The 21648-nt window shown below is 32.7% G+C and overlaps 1 protein-coding gene across 1 annotated transcript in view; it reads left to right on the forward strand.

The window, feature by feature from the left end:
• Positions 1 to 21648, forward strand: part of Znf804a (zinc finger protein 804A) — a 304351-nt gene that overhangs the window by 218245 nt on the left and 64458 nt on the right. Inside the window, exon 2 of the mRNA XM_046447589.2 lies at positions 5769 to 5912. Within this exon, the coding sequence (XP_046303545.1) occupies positions 5769 to 5912 (144 nt within the window). The remainder of the gene's footprint in view (positions 1 to 5768; positions 5913 to 21648) is intronic.

Consider the following 21648-nt stretch of genomic DNA (forward strand, 5'->3'; position numbering starts at 1 on the left):
TGTCTTCAGGTTTAATAATTTGCTAGGATGGTTCACAGGACTCTGGAAAACGATGGGTTGTGGAGCTTCAATGATTTCTGTGGTTGATGCAGTACTTTGAGGTGTTTATTAGACCAGAAGCTCTCTGATCTCTGTAGGGTTTTTTATGGAGGTATATATATATATATATATATATATATATATATATATATATATACACATACACTTGATCAAGTCATCGGCCATGGGTGATTGATTCAATCTTTAGCCCCCTCACAGCTCCTTAGCGCTTGGGGAGTGGGGTTGAAAGTTTTGATCCTCTAATCATGTCTTGGTCTTTCCAGAGATCAGCCCCCATCTTGAAGCTTTCTAGGGACTCCCAGCCACCAGTCATATGTGTTGCTTACTACAAGACACTCATCACTCTGGAGATACCAAGGATTTTAGAAGCTCTGCAAGGAGCTAGGGCCAAAGACTAAATATGTATTTCTTACAATACCACAGTACAATAATCACTTTTCCTCATCCCTTCTTTAGCACTATCTCTTTTATTTTTAATATGGTTTTGAAACTTGAACACTCAAATATCTTCTATCATTGTTTTCTTCCTGAATAAATATTCACATCTTTTTATTGTAAGAAAAGATAAAAGAAAAGACAAAGAACAAAAAGTATTTCTCTTTTAGAAGAATGATAAGGAAAGTAATCATAGAACAAATAACATTTTAGCAGATCTGTGCAAGAACCAAATGAGTGTTTAATGCAAACATCTGGAATAAGAACATGTTAAGAAAAAACATCAATTCCAGATGTGAAAGTGGAAATATGGTTAGGAAAGTTTCAGAAATGTTATTTTAAGTGGGTGGCTTAATCTATAAGATGATGATAAAAAACAATGACAACTCTGTGTTCAGGAACCAGATTTGTTCCTTTTTTCCTGTTCTCCCATCTTTTTGATTTAATAATTTTCTATAATAATATTCTTTGATTTCTAACTTTATATGCTTTATATTTACTATAAAAGTTTTGCTTTGCGGTTACTTTTGAGTTTTAAAAAGTACAGATTATACTAATAATAGGATATCTTTAGATAATGATGACTTAACTTTGGTTCCATAAGAAACCTTTATACTTTCATGCCATCACCTGTGATACTTTTGATGTCATAATTTATATCTATTTTGTATATTTCTTAACCTATTTTTATAATTATATTTGTAATTATATATTTTATGTACATTATAGTTATTATATTTTACTGTGCCTTTTACCTTCCTACTAAATTTATAAGTGATTAACGCCTGAACATGATGGTATTAGTGTATTCTGAGTTTGTGCTTACTTTTACAGTACTTAATTTTATCAATATTATATATTCTCATATTTTTCTTTACTAATTAGCATCCCTTTTTTCAGTTTAGAGAACTCTCATTAGCATTCCTATAAGATACTCTCTTAGGGCTTTGTTTTTCTAGGAAAATGTTTAGTTTTTCTTCTATTACAAATGACAGCAGTGCTGGGCACAACATTATTGATTTCTTGTTATTGTTTGTTTTCTTCAACATCCTAAAAAATTCACTCCACTCTCTAGGCCTGAAAGAAATTCATTGCTTACCTTATTCAAACTATCTTATGTAGTTTTCGCTTCTTTTTCCTCTGCTGTTAGGATCCTTTTTCAGTCTTATTTTGACAGATTATAATTTGTGTGGTTGTAGGTTGTTGAGATTGAATCTCATTGGAGACTCTTGACCTTCCTTTACCTGGATATTTATATCTTTCTTCAGATTTGTAATATTTTTGTTATTATTTATTTAAAAATATTTTCTACTGCTCTTTTTCCAGTCCTTCACAAAATTCTTTGGCTAATATTCCCTCTTTGGTGCCAATCTCTAAATTCCAACAACATTCTTCATTCTTTCCATTGTTTTCATTGTTTTTTTTTCACCCAGTCTTTGAGATCACACATTTCCCCTAATTGCTCAATTCTGCTACTTATGTTGTATAATATATTTTTACTTTCATTCTGTGTATTTTAAACTGAGAATTTTTCTCTCTATATATTTATAAACATGAATATATGTATTTATGCATAATTTTTGTGGTTTGATATGTACATATAATTTTCTGTTTATATATGTTAGTCTGGTACTGGGGTCTATTGTGGGTCTGATCTTACTTGAGTTTGCTGGAGCAGCTCTGGTCTCCTAGTTCTTTGAGGTTTGAGGCTATGGAGACCAGTATATAGCCTGTGTCCACTGATGTTGGTTTGTAGGATGAGTGCACAGGTGCTGGTTTAGAGGATAAAGCCCCATGGACTGGCATGGGTCCTGAGACCTCAGAGAACACCACATGACCAGGGTATACGGCATGGTTCTGAAGTCAAGGTTCATGAGAGCCCTCCGGAAATAAAATTTACTGGGACAGATCTAGATCTGGAGAATCCAGCTTCTGAGGCTGGCCTGAAAGTTTTTAAGGTTCAGTTCTGTAGTGCGTAACCCTGTGATTCCCAAGTGCCTATTTGGTGTTTTAAGCAAGGAATACCAAGCTGGTGATAGGGAAGACCTAAGACTATTTCCCCATGGGCCTGTGTAGACCTAATTCCTGTATCTCTAAGGGCAGACCTAGAGGTTGAATCTGCAGGGACTAGTCTGATAACTAGGATCATGTATGTCCTGAAGTCTGATTGTATAGGAATTGGGTTGGTGCTGAGTTGAGCCAAAAGTGTGGAGCTGCTAGGTACTGTCCGGTGTTGGGTATGGACTGGAGCCTGGGGCATCCATATTTGGCCCAGCATTGGGGTAGCTTTGAAGATACAGTTCATCAGAGAGTCCTGTAGCCTAAGGTTTTGAGACCCATCCTTGCACCAGGTTGAGCCTGGAAACTCAGTCTGTAGGTACTAACCTGGAGTTTAGGGTAATGGGGGTCTTCCCTGTACTAGATTTTACTTGGACAAGATAAAGCTGGTGATGATATCTGAGGCAAAGTTTGATATTCACACTCCCTCTCCACTTCTAAGAATATTTCTCTCCATACTTTGTGCTTGGAACTGGTGGAAAAGTGACATGAGTAATGTAAAACTGTCTTTTCTACACTTTTAAAGCAGCACTTTCTATTTCTGTGCTATACTCATATTCTGAAATCTTTTGCCTCATTTATTTAGAACTTGTGAAGGTATTTTTAATGGTAGCTATTTGTTTAAATTAATGTTTCTCTGGAGGATGAACACTGGAGTGTCCTATTCCACCATCTTTCTGAAATCATCCTTGCAGTGGAATCGTTTTGTCAAATTGTGGAATGGTTGTGTTAATATGTTAATGTATTTATAGTCATTCAATGGCTGTTTCAATATTCATAATAAAGAAGGAGAGTGGCTATGGGGTATCTCAGCCCAGCTAGGACTGGTTTTGTCCACACAAATGCACGATTAATTGTACACATGACTCCTTTCCCTCATAGTACACATACAATAACAAAGTCACTGTAAGTGTTCTTCAATATGAATTATACTGAGGAATCAGAATTTCATTTGAAAGAGCATTTACTATGCCATTACTAATATTTTTGAAGAATACAAGTTACTTAAGAATGAGGTTTTTAAAATATTTATTCTTAAATTTTAGGTGGACACAATATCATTATTATACATTTATGTGGTGTTAAGGATCAAACCCAGGGCCTCATGCATGCTAGGCGAGTGCTCTACCACTGAACCACAACCCCAGATCCCCCCCTTTCTTAGTTTGTTTTTTAATTATTATTTTTTAGATGTAGTTGGACACAATACCTTTATTTTATTTATTTTTGTGTGGTGTTGAGGATCGAACCCAGGACCTTGCACATGCTAGGAGAGCACTCTACCACTGAGCTACAACCCCAGCCCTGAATCAGTTTCTTTTCCACTTAAATTTTTCCTACTTTTCTAGGTAGAACAATTAAGAAACAATTACTACTTCTTTGAAGGACTGCCAATATTACAAAGAAAAAAAAAGCCCTTATGCCATAAGAAGTAATCAAATATTTAGTCAGAGGAAGTAAGCTTTAATGACTTTACAGAAATTATAATTAATGAGGAGGATCAACTAGTTTATCAAGAAATTTCTGTTCTTTCAAAATCATTCTGAGCCCTAATTCAGCTTTGAAATGAAATTTTTTGTCATTCTAGCATAATTCCAATACTGGTTGGAATGCTATCTCTGTTTCACACACTTCAGCCATGAAATTGTATTACTTAATTTTTGTTTCACTCTGATTGACTCTTCCACAAAGTGTTATTTTGAAAATTGAATGAAAATTCAGTAAGCAGTTTAGATCTACAGGACTCATTTTCATCATTTAAACTATTTTCAAAGTAATGAAATTGAATAATTAATAATAGTTTAAAAATCTACTGAGAAATGGTAAATTAATTTTTGAAATTGATGGGATCAGACATAAATAATTTACATTTATCATCTCTTTCTCATAAAACTTAACAATGGGAAACTGTCTTAAATTAGAAATAGACTAGGTATATATAGCTTATGAAAAATGGTTGATTACTCTAAAGCATGCACCCTAAATTGTGGTAAATTTATTATTATATGTGTTGTCTGCACAAATATATATTATAACACAATATGAAAATATCAGTCATTCATCAAATTACTAGCAAACCACTTTCAGACTTTATGGAAACATGTAAGTTAAACATTCAAACTATGAGTCCCTTCCAGCCTGTATATTAGAGAAGACAGTTATCATTGCCACAATCAGAATAACATCATTTCATATCCAAGTCCCAGTGCCTAAAAGTGTCTTGTGGAAGCATATGAGGACTGAATATATAGTTATTTTGAATTTTAAAGGAGGTGTATATAAGAGAATTTGCAAGTGAGAAACATAATATATTCCTGTGTTGCAGACTGCAGTTTACATCTTCCTCACATCAGCAATTTAGTGAAAAAAATCAGCCAGTGTTTCAACATGTAAAATTTATTTGTGCCTGGCAACATTAACAGTTAAGCAGGCATGAAATAGCAAGTAAATTCGAATTTAGGAAAATCTGAAAGCCACAAACACTTTGCTATTTTATGGTTCTTATACAAAAGCTAATGATGACTGATCATATTTTTCCTCTTTTCAGGGGTATGGTTGTATAGTTGTCTTTATTTACTATAACCATCATGAATGCATGTGCTATACAGATTATTTCTATTTAGTTTAGGTAAATAACTTACATGACTTGCAGAAAAGTGCTTTTTTCCACAAAGACTAGAAGACATTTTAAATTTCAATCAAAGTTTATATGGGCAAAGATGAAAATGTTAGTCAAGTGAAATCTAGTTTAGATGAATAAGTTATTATATAGATATTAAAGGAAACATTCTAAAATTAAATATATACACACCAATATACACTACTTTGAAAAGGATACATTTTAGATGTTCAGCATAGGAAAGTTTTATATTAACTAAGCTGTTGCCAGAAATCTACACTAAAATCAAAACAGCTGTATGAGTTTCATTTTTTATCCTAACATCCAATACAAACTTTCAAATCAACAGTTTCTATTTCTTCCTAAGATTTTCTTTTATTGTCCATGTTTCTGCTGTTTTTTTACAATGAATATTTTGTCTTTGTCTTTTAATATGCAAGTTTTAAGCTCATAATTTCTTTTAATTTCAATTGCTTTATTTTTCTCTTTGTTATATTCTGTTTCTATTTCTCATGAGTATACTGAAGTTGACAACTGTCAAAATACAGTAAACTTCAGGGGAGAGAGTTAACTTCCCTGAAATTTTATTTTTTAGGACTATGCTGAGAAGGAGAATACCATAGCAAAAGCTCTGGAAGATCTGAAGGCTAATTTTTACTGTGAACTCTGTGATAAGCAGTACTATAAGCATCAGGAATTTGACAACCACATTAATTCATATGACCATGCTCACAAACAGGTAAGAAATTTTTTTTTCATAAAAAGCTGACATTTCTTAACTTGAATAGTAGAATGTAAAATATGAATATATATTTTATAATTTTTCTCTGATCTCTAGTTTTTAAAGATGTTATTCTGGGATGAGGTTTTGATGATACTTAGCAAAATATATTTAAAAAGCATCATAAACAAAGTTTGAAACCAATGACTGATGTAAAACAATTTCATTTAATTGCCTTTTCATGAGTGTTGGTGTCTTGAAAACAATATTATACAAGTGATGATTGTCTAAATGTCCTCAAATGTATTAAGTGTTAAATATTTAAATCAATGTTATATTCATCAAATGTAAATACATTTTTATACATACATGCTTGCATTGCTTAGTGATGAGGGACACATTCTGAAAAATGAGTCCTTCTGCAATTTCATCATCAGACAAACAGCCTCATGTACTTACACAGGCAAAGACATCTACAAAGTCACTGGGCAATATAATCTTTTGGGACGGCCATCATTTCGTATGCCATTCATCACTGACAAATTTGTACAGCTCCTGATTGTAGCTCATTATAGAAAGCAGTTTAGATTTCAACTACCATGGAAACATAAAGAAATAGAAATCTGTGTGTTACAAATGGTCCAGGGTTATGGATTAAATAAGTATATAATGTGTATAATGTAGTTTGTTTTAATGTTCTTGCATTTTACTGTCAATTGTAAATCTAAGATTGATTTTGTAACACTGTATAAAGATGCATTTAAAATAGTGATTATGTTAGACATGAAGTTAATATAGATTTCATTTTTCTAGTGTGCTTTATGTTTACCAATTCAACTTTGATTTTTTTGTTGTTGTTTGTTTTTTTGCTAGTGATATGATAGCCTTTTTTGCTTTACTTTAAAGCATTTTCTAATTTAAGCATCACCTACAAAGACTGACTGAAGAACTCATTTGGATATAAATGAAAGGCATAGCTTTGACCGTCCCATAAAATCAGATTTATTTAACATAAGAAAAAGTAGGGGGAAATGATCACATTTTTCAATGCTTATAAATGAATTGTGGGTATTTTATTTTGCTATCAATTTTTCATAATAATTAAACTGTGCTTTGGGGAGGATGTTGAAGGGAGAAACTAGCCTTTAATTATGTAGGGATTAATTAATGAACATTTAGCTTAATGATCAGCCCTTGGCTTTTTCTCCTGGTATGTACTAGATCTACTAGCACTCTGGTAATGTCTAAATAAATAGAAATATAAAAAATATTCCTTTCTTACTAAAAAGGCACACATATAAATTTACCATTGTTTGGTTTGAACATTAACATCCATCAGGAATAGTATTGATTTTTTTCTAAATTTGTTGGCATTAATTTTATAAACACACAAAATAATTCTGCAATGTGTTGCTAGGGTGGCAAATCTGAGAAAGTAGTTCTCTTGTTTTTTTCCTAGGAATCTGAGAGCACAAGATTTGTTGTTACACATATGTTTCATTAAGTAAAGTAAGTATTTAGAAATGTATATGTTTGTTTAAGAGTGTTTTAATAGCTATTAATATGGTTTTCAATAGATTATAACATTTTAGTTATAGGGTTTCATAAAGGTCAAACTCATTTAGGTTATTCTGAGGATCTTTATATTTCCTTATTCTTTTAAACTTGGCCTACTATATATTCTATACAAATAAGCTAAGGGAATTTAGGGGGATCCATCTTGTTATTTTGAAGGGCCAGAGGTTCACATTTGAAAACACTCTGAGGCATCAGGCCAGATAGAGAGATACACTTCCAAAATGTTCTGGTAGATAGCATTGTTACAATTGATCAATTTGTCATGAGATGATATTATAGTAGCTTAAAATGTGTAAAATCTATATATTCATTATGTCCCTTCTCTTCAGGATAGGGGTACATCTTTGAGGGGGTTTGGCTAGGGAATTCTCTCCCTTTAAGGAAAAAATGTGTCACCCAATGACAGCTATCCATATTGTTAACACCTGATTCCAAAATCCTTGGATACTTTCAAGAAGCAGAAACTGGCTGAGGGTGGACAATTTAGAGTATTATTTATTAAAAGCCTAAGGTTGGGATACTTTAAAAACAAATAAACATAGAAAAGTTTACCTACTGTCTGATAATGGCTTGACATAACTCTTGAAAATTAGGTTTTATTTGGATTAAGTTCACTAAACAACCTGTCTGCATATGAAACAGCAACAACAACAATAAAAGAAATGCACAAGAGAAATAAATGTAAAGTCACTCTGTGAAAGTTGATGGAGAGAGCATAGAAATAGCAATTTTGATTTCTATATATGTTTATTTGTCTCTTTTTCTAGCTTTGGGAAAGTTTCTGTAATGATTCCTTTGAATAAGCTTTCTATCCCTTTGACATTCTCAATTCCTCCTTAAATCCCTATAATGCAAAGTTTTTGTAAGCTTCCTTCAATCCTATATATTACATTTTTTCTCCTTCAAGGCTGCATTCACAAATAGCTGGTCTTTGAGATCACTAATTCTTTCTTCTATGCAATCTATTGCATTTTTAAATTTTGCTTAGCATATTTTTCATCTCAAGGATTTCTGTTTTTAAATTGCTTCCATCTCTTTTTTAAAGTTTCTTTTTTGGAATGTGAACTATTTCTCTGTGTTTTCTTCAGGCTCATTGTATTTCCTTAAAACAGCTGACTTAAACTGAGTTTCAGCATACTGTTTGATATCTGATCTCTCTATGATCCTTTATTTTGAACTTTGGCTGAGGTCATGATTTCCTCAAATCTCTTGATATGTCTTGGTGTGTGAAGTCAACTGGGCACTAAATGATTAAATTTTTATTCCAGTCATCATAATCTGGCTTTGTTTATCCTGCCTTTCAAAAATTCTAAGCAGGCTGCTCTGCTTGTTTTCTTTGAGCATGTATTCACTTCAGCATGGGATGATGACTTATATACAGTTTTGTTGGGAGTTCACCATTGATGAGTGGTCACTGTTTCAGCACTAGAGGAAACTCCAAGATCAATTTGTCCCAAATCCACCATCAGTGTCTTGTTTAACATGAACTTGGGAATTACCTAAAAAGTGCAATCTATTTCTATAAGCCTCTTAAGGTAATTACTGGTATGGTTAAGCAGTACAGGATTTGTTTTCTGCCAGCATTTGGCAGACTCAATATGGAGGGATGTACTCCATGCCCCTATGTCATGTCTGTGGCCACTGATTACACAATGCTGTGTTTTGCACTGAGCCTACTATAGTCTACCAAGTCCAGTGCAATACCAGCTGGAACAACCCACAGTCTATGGGATTGCCTACAGTTAATATGGACTCAAGACCCAGGAACACTGCCATCAGTTAGGGGAACCTGGCACCACACCTGTTCCAAAGACTTTGTCCGCAGACACTGATCTGAGGATAGGAGCCATTAAAAGCTGATCAGTGTTAGATTTTGCCAGCTAAGCACTGAATTCCAAAGCAAGTCCTAGGCTTACTATACTGTCCAACTCCTAGCAAATCGAGTCTTGCTCTACAGTATGATGTCTGAGATTGGTAAAGACCACCAAAGACCATGCTAAGCTGGATTACACCTGGATCTAAGTCTCAAGGATGTGCATAGTCTTAGGAATACATCTTTGCCCATGCTATAGATATTGATGATGCAGGCTAAACCCCAAGTACATCCTATTATGGTGAAGAAGTCTGTCTGGTTCCAGAGCAGTTCTAAAGGCTTTGTCAATATAAGTATTGGCTTGGGATAGCTGTGCTGTCTAAGGTTTTTAGATGGTACTTCACGACAGTCCTTTGGCTACCATGGCTGACACTAGCTGGATGATCCTTGAGTCTCACAGTCACAAGGATGTGCACAGTCTCTGAGATTTGAGGGCTCCCATGACCACTCATGGCTGGCAATGATGCAGGTCAAAACCTGAGTCTGTCTTGACATCATGCAAGGCCCTTTGATTTCTTTTTGTTTCAAGGTCTTACTGTGCTAGGACCAAACACGGAATTGCAAGGCAAATTTCTGTGCTATCTTTCATGCCCTTCTCCTCCATAGGTGGAGTCTTATTCTACTCTGTGCTGCCTGCTGCTGTGGGAGGAGTGGTGAGGTTTACTTTGCTCTTTAGCTAACAGTTCCAACAGCTCAGGCCACAGGCATTGGCACAGAAAAGCAAATAATATTATTAACACATGTAAAATTCAATACTCTGCAAAAAAATGACAGTTTAAATGCAATCATTATTTTCTCTATGTACACAAAAAGTTGATTTATTATTTTAAAACATAGTTTTACATAATAATAAACTCAGTATTTTAACGTAACCATATCTCCCCTTACCTAGAACAGTATCACATTATACCCACTGACCTGGTTTAATTTTTATGTGTCCTCCCTTTGGGTAATTAATAATATGGTTAGAATATGTATGTTTATTGGAAAGTAGCAATATTTTTGGACATTTGATGAATGTGGACGTTTAAAGGCAATTAACTAGCATGCCTCATTTTTCTTGCTAGTTATATATTTATCCAATCTCTGGAATGTTAAAGGAAATGTTATTTTAAATATAAAAGAACATATTGTTACTATATTTATATGTATCCATGAGGAAATTAAAGAAATATATCTTTGCATGTGGAACAAATTCATCTGAAGAGTCCAGACACCTATGTATCTCACAGTAGCTCCATCAGTAACTGCTTTATGGACAGAGCTTTTTATTTAAGTTCTTCAGAGCTCTATTTTTGTGTCTATACACATAGGATTTTGTTGAGGTGGTTTTCTTTGGCCTGTCTGGATCACAATTTCTAGAATTCAAAATTGTCAAGTGTAATAATAAGTCCTATGCATCATTGTAAATTATCCATATATTCTCAATTGCACACCTTACAATTGATTCTCTCATGTGAAAAGATGAATAAAATAGTTTCTAGTAAAGTTATATCATTCTGAATTCTAGTCACTGAGATTATAAAAAAAAAAGATCAGAGAATCAGCATCAGGTAAAAGAAAAGATTTTCCTCTAAACCATTTCACCTGTTCATCTGCCTTAAAGTAAAGCCACACAGTGTCTGTCCTCTCACCTGGCAGCCTGTGGGCAATTCAGAGCTATTTTCGCTGTAAGAGATTTGTCATACTGGTGCTGTGAAGAGATAGAAAAGGGAATGATTGCCTTATTGCTACTGTCCCTCAAACATCTTGATTTTTGCTTTAGTGGCTGCAATGTGGCTGAAATACTTCCCAAAAGGCACTGAATTGCCCTCCACCTCAGCAAGTCAGGATTCAGTACCTTGCTGCTTGCTGTTTTGTTCTGCCCCAGAGGAAGTCAAGGTCAGGCTGGGTTGTTGGAATGTGTTATTCCTGCAGGGACTTCTACTGCTATAGAAATGAAATAGCTTTATTCCTCAATTTGAACATTTACTAATAATTTAAACTGCTGTTCAGCGATAGGACACTGGAGAAATGAATTACTTTTTGATATTTTTGTGTAAATATTCACCTGTGGAATAAAAGCACATATCAATTAATGGTTAATTTAAAATGAATACACCACGCACACACACACACACACAATAAAGTCACTTCAGATATCTTCTATGAGATATTCATTTATTTGTGCTTGTGTGCTGTGTAGTTCAGTTTAATTGTGCTTTTTTTCTTACTGTTTTAACAAATTACTTTGAATTTTTTTTCTTAGAATAAAGGAAGAACATATCATTCGCTCCTCTAGAACCTCCAAAACCTCAAATGATTGTCCCAAGTATGCATATATCTATATCATAAAACATAAGTCATCATTCTATTGTTCTCTTTTGACATTTCTTATTTAAAGCCACTCATGATTCATACAGCACTAAACTTCAGGTTTTGTCTTGAGTTTTCACCAAACTTTGGATAAAAATAATAATTTCTACTATCTGAATGGTTGTCATTTTTATAAATTTTCTCCCAATCAATTTCAAGTCTTCTTGCTTCCTTTCTAATATCCATCATTTATCAGGCTGAGATAATGTAAGATGAACTCAGTCAATCAGTGTTGAGTACAAGAAAAAAAATAAAACAAACTGAAAGCAAATGTTTCTGACCTATATTACCTAAATGTAACTGCGCATTAGAAAAACACTTGAAAACAATCATAAGAGAAAAATACAGCTAATTATAGGGATTTCATTTTATAAATGTCAATTAGCCATTATAATTCATTAAAAACATTCAACGTTTTGGTGACAATTTCTCTCTCTCTCTCTCTCTCTCTCTCTCTCTCTCTCTCTCTCTCTATATATATATATATATATATATATATATATATATATATATAATTTTGGAATCCAAGATTTAACTCACGGTAACATGACCACTGAGTCACATCACCAGCCCTATTTTGTATTTAGAGACATGTTCTCATGGAATTGCTTAGTGCCTTACTTTTGCTAAGGCTGACTTTGAACTAGAGATCCTCAAGCCTCAGCCTCCTCAGCTGCTGGGATTATATGCTTGTGCCACCATATATGGCAAATTTATCCTTCTTATTGTGTTTGACAACTTGGTTGGTGTTATCAATGAGATTGCATGTTTTACTTTTATCGTACTATTTTATAATACTTTGTTAATAAATACATTTGGTGTGATTACATCTATTTTGAGAAACAATTTACAAATTTATTATATATTTTTACTGTGTGCAAAGATTTATCTTTCTTTATTATTATTATTTTTAAGAAATTGAGAAACTTTCTGGGTGTTTGTTTCTTTGTTTTTTTGTTTTTGTACTGGGAATTGAGCCCAGATCCTGTGCATGCTGAGTAAGTGCTCTACTACTGAGTTATATTCCCAGTCCAGGAATTATTTTTAATACAATTAGATTTCTTAGAAGAAAATTCATCTGGTAAAAAAAAAAAAGAAATATATAAATCTAAGATTAACATAATGTGAGGATTCCAGAGCAGCACCTCTCGAATATAATTTTTTTTTCTCTAAAATTTTCATCTGCTAATCCTATCAAGAGTCAAACTTTACATGATCTGCTGAAAGGATTATCTCAAAATATATTTCAAGATCCTCCTTGCATTTTTAGCAACTAAGACTTCAGTATTTCTGCTTCTGTGGTAGGAGGCAGTCATGGTATAGAACAACAACAACAAAAAAAAATCTTTAATTCTAGTTGAAAGTTAAAATCACCAGAGTTTTAAAAATAGAATTCCAGAGTCTGGTATAGATCCATGGCTCATGCTCATGTTGGAAGATTTCCAGATAGTTATAATATGAGGCTACTGTTGAGAAATAGAATGGGGATAGCCAGGGTGGTAAAGTTAATATTATATGGAAATCTGATAACATGTTTGTGTCCTTCTGTGGTCTAGAGGATATAGAATAGCTAAATTGCAATCTTTTTGGTTACAAAACAATTATTTAAAACAATGTAAAGAAGATGGAGTGAGAAACAAAGAGGGTGAAGACAGGCAGTTAAACAACTAGATTTAGATTTTCTCTCTTAAACAATGAGCTATAGAGGAATAAATGTACTACAAAGAAATAGAGAAAGTAGAAACCCTGGAAAGAGAATGCCTTTGGGGCTACTTGATCCACATCTATTTGAAACTCAGCCAATATCAAATACATTTTAGCAGCAGAATGAATTTAAGAAACAAATTGTTTGGTTGAGCTTTTTAGGATATTACTTTAAACATGCAATAAAGTCACCTCAAATTTTCCTGCTGCCCTCTTGAAGGTTTCCGAAGGAAACTATTTGGAAACTGGTGATCCTGCCACAGATGGGGGTGAGATGCAGGTAGATTCCTTTGTCAATGAGAAGGACGGAAAGCATGGCTAACTGAGAGATGTCTGACTTGCTAAAGGAAACTAATTTGGAACAGAATTTGAATCATCAGAAGAAGACTGATGAGTCTTCAAATAGAGGTATAAAAAACATACAGTGGGACACCCTAGGCCTTGACTTTAGAAATGGAGGCAGTAGTATTCTCTATGATTACAGAAAACAGATAATCTCTATGGAGAATGTGTGAATTTCAGCTGTCTAAACAATATGTAAGACGACTCCACCTGTCACCCAACACACACATATATACCCAGTAACTAAGAATATCTGTATTGGAGTAAGTAAAATAAATAGGAAGCAACTATACTATAAAAATGTCATTAACAATCTATTTCTATATAGGTTGAAATACTGTTCATTTTCTACTACACATTTGGGATAGCTCAGGTAGATGGGAATGTAATTTGTTTAGAAAATAAGAAAGCAAAAATGTCTTTTCCGCAGCTAAGATACAACACATAGTAATATTTCACTCTCTTACATATTTTACCAATCAGCATTTCACTGTTAACAATATAAACAATAATTCTATTTTGCTTTGTAAGTTATGACAATACCCAAATTTCCAGAATGTACTAAAATATATCATACTTGATCATGAATATATAAAAAATAAACAGGCTATGAATAGTTAATAATGCTTAGTAATTAACATTATGTTTGCTTATTTTAGAATTGCCTATGTTTAGCCATTAGATGAATTATTACCTTTTGAGATCACCAGCTATTATTTCTAAAAGAAAAACATTACTCATGGAGGACTAGAAACAGAATAAGAAGATGAATGTATAAATATGTATTCATATTACATTTATAATCACTTAAGTATGTAGTACATATATATGTACATATTTTGAGTATAAACATATATGTAATTAGTTTACATTCTTCCTTAACCCAGGAATAAAAATATTTGCAGTCTTAGTAATTTGGTATTGGAAGTGTTATAAATACATATTATCTTTGCAAACAGTGCTGACAAAGGAAAATTCTGGAAATATTTAACATACAATAATTTCATGAAATTGGCTACATGATTATTATCATAACTTCTGGCAAAAGAACACAGTGAAGTTTGAAATCCCATTTGTAATAACTATTTTCTTTCTTGAAATAAATGACTTTTGTTTTTACTGAACATTTGGCTCATCAATGCTTTCAGAGGCAGCCATAGGTATAAACCTTTTTAAAATTTAATCTGGACTTCAGAGAAGTTATGAAATTAGCAAACACAAGCTATTGTGTTGACATGCTGTCATCAATTCTTTATGTGCTGAAATTTTATTTTATCGCAGTGATCATATTCTGTGGACAGACAAATTTGAGATGCCATATGTCTTAATCCATTTTATGCTAAAACAACAGAATACCTAAATCTGGGTGATTAATAATGAACAGAATTTTTTTGGCTAAAAGTGGAGAAATCCAGGAAACAAAAGGCCAGTATCTGTTGAGTATATCCTTGCTGCTCTTCTGGTGATGGAAGGCAATAAAGCAAGAAGGAGCAAGAGGGGACTGGAATCTTCCTCTAGCACAGAGTCAATCCCACTCAGCCTAATCGCCTTTTAAATGGACCAACTCATCATACTGTTACAATAGCAATTAAAATTCACCTTGAGTTTTGGAGGAGACAAACACTCAAACCAAGAACAGTGTGCAATTAATATAATATTGTTACATAGACCTCAAGGTGATTCTGTTAGAATTTTTTTTCTAAAATGTAAGAAATAAGCTTAATACTATGAATTATTCTTAGCTGCAAAACATAATCTCAACAATTCTCAAATGACCATCCCTAGAAATAGTAGTAACTCCCTTTTTACTCCTTAAGCTAAGGTTCTAGTTTTTGCTTACTATGTTATTCTAACCCTTTGATGTCATATCTACCTCATGATGATCTTTAATGAGTGTTCATTGAAGAGATATGTTAATGAGTAAATGAAGGGATTCTGGTTTCTTTGTAAAATGAATGTTAGATGATGGAAAACGAAGAGGAATAGATCTTCAATGATGCCTCAGATTGTTATGGTAACAGTAGAGAGAGATATAGGTGAATATCCAGCAGAAATATTCTATATGTAGAAGCAACACTACTACAAATGAATTGAGCATTAAAGACAGAAAAAAGCAAGTACAATCTAGTGCCTAGATTGCTGTCATGAATATCTGGGAAGATAAATTGCATAGGTCCCATCCTGGACAGGAAGGAATCAGGGTAATTGGGTAGATAGAGTTCTCTTTCTCTTGGTTCCCTCCAAGTGGTTTTCAGAACAGTGTGACTTCATGCTCCACATTTGAAATTCTTAGACCCTTAGAAGATATATATCAGATTTTAGTGTATCTTTTAAATAAATTGTTTTACTGAATTATTTTATTTTATCTGAATCTGTAACATATACAATCTCTATATGTTTTTAGAAACATGATAAAGAAAACATGTCAAATCTTTCTTTTGTTATTGCTTGGTCATTGAAACACTGATTCTCAAGCTGTACTCCAAAAATCAGGGGTGCTTGTAATATGTGTGAACTTGTCAGAAAGTTAGATTTTTTTTTTCAGGCCATAGTATAAGCCTTTTGAGTCTAAGAGAACCAATATTTTTCTGTGTAAAAATTACATATAATGTACCTAGGTATATATTCAAATGTCATTACTTAGTATTAAATTATGATAATTAGCACATAAAAGTAACGATAAAGTTTATCCTTAGAATTAAAGCAGAATTTCAAATGAAACTGTCCTTGAATTTTCTCTAACCAACATTCTACCTCTCATATTCATCCTTGCCTGGTTGGTGAAAAGTAAATGTGTAGAAACACATGTATGTGCCCACTGAAAAGCCTATGCAGGCCCATTACCAAGACAGATCTCTTGCTTAGCTGATCCTGATTTCTCTGATTTTGATGTGTATTCTCACCATAGGAACCTAATTCCCAGAGGAAATGTATAAACTTTGAATAATCTAACCCAAATATCTGCTGCACTACTGTAAAAATCAAACATCTCTGTTACAGTCATGCAGTCCAGAATCTCTCCCAGTCCTGCCAGATGCCTACCAAAAGAAAGCAGTGTTTTAGGCACTGAAACATTAAAGGCTTTGTTATTGTTTATTTGATTGCTTTATTGGAGGATTTTTGAAATGAAAAAAAAAACCAGCAGAAAATATAGACTGTGAGTAGGGAATGCTGTGTAATATAACAAAGTGTCCTACTTAGTGGAAATTGTATGAAGATAATAATCTATATTTAAAGATATTTATTTTCACAGTTTTTTAATTTAATGTATTTTGTATGCATTCTATGGTGCCTACTGGATAAAATACATTTAATTCGGTGTACAAATGAATAAGAAACAACATTAAATTACAGTTTCAATGGTTTTCTCATCAATACAAACACACATCTTAAATATAGTATATATAGTGTATATATATATATATATATATATATATATATATATATATATACACATAGGTATTTAAAATGTATTCATGCTAACATGCATATGTTTAATGCACTATAAATATGATATACAAGTATGAAATCAATTTAAAGTGTTATTTACATTTTAGCAATTAAATTTCACACCAATTTATTCATGTGATTTATGCCATATATAATAATTAAATTACTAATTAAAGTATTCTCCCATCTTTACACTTGCTTAAAATGTTCCTTCAGGTTTTTGTACCAATTTTGAAAATATTGCCTAAGTATGCATTTCAGGAGTACATGCTGCTTGTATTTTTGCAATAAAGAGATATTAATGTGAAAAGGTTGATGCTTCTGTAGTGATATTCCTCAGAGCTAAAGGTGAAGTCAAATCATCAGAATGATGTGTTCCAACCAAGAAGGTGTGATTCATTTCACAAAATTCCTAACAAAATTCTCTGCAGAATAGTAACAACTTCTTTTTTTAGCATATTGATAATTTCTTTTTAATTTAAAAATGTCACTGTGCTGTCTCATTTTAACAAAGATGAATGCTGAGTGTTTAACTGAAATGTCTCATAAAGAAATGATTTGTTAAACGTTAAATCCAATTTTGTTTCACCCCAAATATTGTTTTGGGCTGCAGAAGCTGTTTCACTCTGGAGTCCATAAGAAATTTTCATAAATGTTTTAATCCAAATATAGTTTACACAGGAGAAAAAAAATAAGAGAAAAAATAAATCATTATTATTAAAAGGCAAAAAAACATAATGTTTTAAAGAAAATATTACACACAGTTTATTTAGTTTATGTTCAGCCACAATATCTTTATGGAAAAATAATAAAAAAAGAGAACAAACATTTTTTTTTCTGGAGTACCTCTCAGAAATATATATATATACATATATGTGTATATGTATTGTATATATTACATTTCTTCAGCATATGAAATCATGACTCTCATGAAGTATGAAATTATGTGATTTGGAGAAAGATGAATGGAATTTGAGACCATTATGTTAAGTGAAATAAGCCAAATAGAAAAGGCTAAGGGTTTCCATCCTCATATCAAATAAAGTAGACTTCATGCCAAAGTTAATCAAAAGGGATAAAGAAGACATTTCATACTGCTCAAGGGAAACATACACCAACAACACATAACAATTATAAACATATATGTCCCAAACAATGGAGCAGCTATGTTCATCAAACAAATTCTTCTCAAGTTCAAGAGTCAAATTGACCACAATACAATCATCTTGGGTGACTTTAACTCACCTCTCTCAGCACTGGATAGATCTTCCAAACAAAGGTTTAAAATATAAACTATAGATCTTAATAATGCAATCAATATCTTTGACTTAACTGACATATATGCAATATTTCATCCTTTATTAAGAGAATACACTTTCTTCTCAGCAGGACATGGATTATTCTCTAAAATATACCATATAATTAATGTGCCATAAAGCAACTCTTAGCAAATACAAAATAGCAGAAACACTACTCTGCATTTTATCAGATCATAATGGAATAAAATTAGAAATTTTATAAATAAAAATAAAAATTATTCCAACACCTGAAGACTAAGCAATATGCTTCTGAATGAACAATGGGTTACAAAAGACATCAAGGAGGAGGTTAAAAAATTCTTAGAGGTAAATGAGAACATGGACACAACATATCAAAATCTCTGGGACACTATGAAAGCAGTACTAAGAGGAAAGTTCATTTCTTGGAGTTCATTCTTCAAAAGCAGAAAAGTCAACAAATAAATGACTTAACACTACATCTCAAAGTCCTAGAAAAAAAAAGAACAAATCAACACCAAGAGAAGTAGAAAGCAAGAAATAATTAAAATTAGAGTTAAAATCAATGAAATCAAAACAAAAGAAATAATTGAAAAAATTGACAAAACACAAAGCTGATTCATTGAAAAAATAAATAAATTTGACAGACTCTTAGCTACATTAACAGAGAAGGAAAGAGAAAACTCAAATTACTAACATACATGATGAAAAAGTATCACAATAGACACTACAGAAATACAGTGGATAATTAGAAATTTTTTTGAAAACTTGTACTCCAATGAAATAGAAGATATTGAAGACATCAACAAATTTCTTAAGTCATATGATTTGCCCAAATTAATCAGGATGATATATACAATTTAAACAGACCAATGTTAAGAGATAAAATAGAAGATGCCATCAGAAGCCTACCAACCAAGAAAAGCCCAGGACTGGGTGGATACACAGCTGAGTTCTACAAGAACTTTAAGAAAAACTAATACCAATACTCTTCAATTTATTTCAGAAAATAGAAACAGAAGGAGCACTTCCAAACTCATTCTACGAGGCCAATATAACTCTGATTCCCAAACAAGGAAAATACATATCAAAGAAAGAAAATTTCAGACCAATATGTCTAATGAACATAGATGCAAAAATTCCCAATAAAATTCTGGCAAATCAAATACAAAAACATATCGAAAAGAAATTGCACCATGATCAAGTGGGATTCATCCCAGATATGCAAGGTTGGCTCAACATATGGAAAACAAGAAATGTAATTCATCACATCAATAGACTTAAAGATAAGAATCATATTATCATCTGAATAGATGCAGAAAAAGCATTTGACAAAATACAGCACCCCTTCATGTTCAAAACACTAGAAAAATTAGGGACAACAGGAACATATCTCAACATCATAAAGACTATCTATGCTAAGCCTAAGACCAACATCATTCTAAATGGAGAAAAATTGAAGGCATTCCTTCTAAAAACTGGCACAAGACTGGGACGCCCTCTTTCACCACTTCTATTTAACATAGTTCTTGAAACACTGGCCAATTAGACAGATGAAAGAAACGAAAAGGGATATACATAGGAAAAGAAGAGCTTAAATTAGCACTATTTGCTGACAATATGATTCTATACCTAGAAGAACCAAAATGTTCCACCAGAAAATTTCAAAACTACTAAATGAATTCAGCAAACTAGTAGGATATAAAATCAACACCCATAAATCCAAGGCATTTCTGTATATACATAACAAATCCTCAAAAAGGAAAACTACCTGTTTTCAATAAAATAAAATACTTGTGAATCAATTTAACAAAAGAGGTGAAAGATCTATGTAATGAAATTACAGAACCCCAAAGAAAGAAATCAAAGAAGAGCTTAGAAGATGGAATTAAACCAGAGACCCTGCATCTAATAGAAGAAAAAATAGACCCTAATTTTCATCATGTCATATTAGGTCCCAACTTCTTTAATAAGATGACTGTAGTACAAGAATTAAAATCAAGAATCAATAAATTGGATGGATTCAAACTAAAAAGTTTCTTCCTAGCAAAAGAAACAATCTGTGAGGTGAACAGAGAGCCTACATTTTGGGAGCAAATTTTTACCCCTCACACATCATAAAGCACTAATCTCTAGGGTATATAAAGAACTCAAAAAAGCTAAACACTAAAAACACAAATAACTTAATCAGTAAATGGGCCAAAGAACTGAACAGACTCTTCTCAGAAGAGGATATGCAATCAATCAACAAATATATGAAAAAAAATGTTCATAATCTCTAGCAATTAGAGAAATACAAATCAAAATTGCTCTGAGATTTCATCTCACTCCAGTCAGAATGGCAGCTATTATGAATACAAATAACAATAAGTGTTGGTGACGATGTGGGGGAAAAGGTACACTCATACATTGCTGGTGGGACTGCAAATTGGTGCAGCCAATAGGGAAAGCAGTATGGAGATTCCTTGGAAAATTGGGAATGGAGCCACCATTTGACCTAGCTGTCCTTCTCCTGGGTATATACCCTAAGGATTTAAATACAGCATACTACAGGAATACAGCCACATCAATGTTTATAGCAGCACAATTCACAATAACTAAACTGTGGAACCCATCTAGATGCCCTTCAGTAGATTAATGGATAAAAAATGTGGCATATATACACAATGGAATATTACTCTGCAATAGAATAGAATAAAATCATGGCATTTGCAGGTAAATTGATGGAGTTGGAGAAGATTATGCTAAGTGGAGTTAGCCAATCCCAAGAAAACAAATGCTGAATGATTTCTCTGATAGAAGGAGGCTGATTCATAGTGGGGTAGGGATGGAAAGCATGGGAGGAATAGATGAACTCTAGATAGGGCAGAGGGGCGGAAGGGAAAGCAGGGGCAGGAGGCTAGAAATGATGGTGGAATGTGATGGACATCATTATCCAAAGTACATGTATGAAGAGACAAATTGGTGTGAATATATTCTGTATACAACCAGAGATACGAAAAATTGTGTTTTATACGTATAAGGTGAATTGTAATTCATTCCGCTGTCATATATAAAAATCAATTAAAAATAAGGAAATATGTAATCAATTATTAGAACTGGTGCATATTATAAATATATTCAAAAAATATGGACATAAATATCATATTAATATGGTATATAGTTTCTGAAACAT

The sequence above is a fragment of the Marmota monax genome, unplaced genomic scaffold, assembly GCF_021218885.2.
Source record: "Marmota monax isolate L192 unplaced genomic scaffold, Marmota_monax_Labrador192_F-V1.1 WCK01_AAM20220418_F8-fsc00007, whole genome shotgun sequence".
Taxonomy (NCBI): Eukaryota; Metazoa; Chordata; class Mammalia; order Rodentia; family Sciuridae; genus Marmota; species Marmota monax.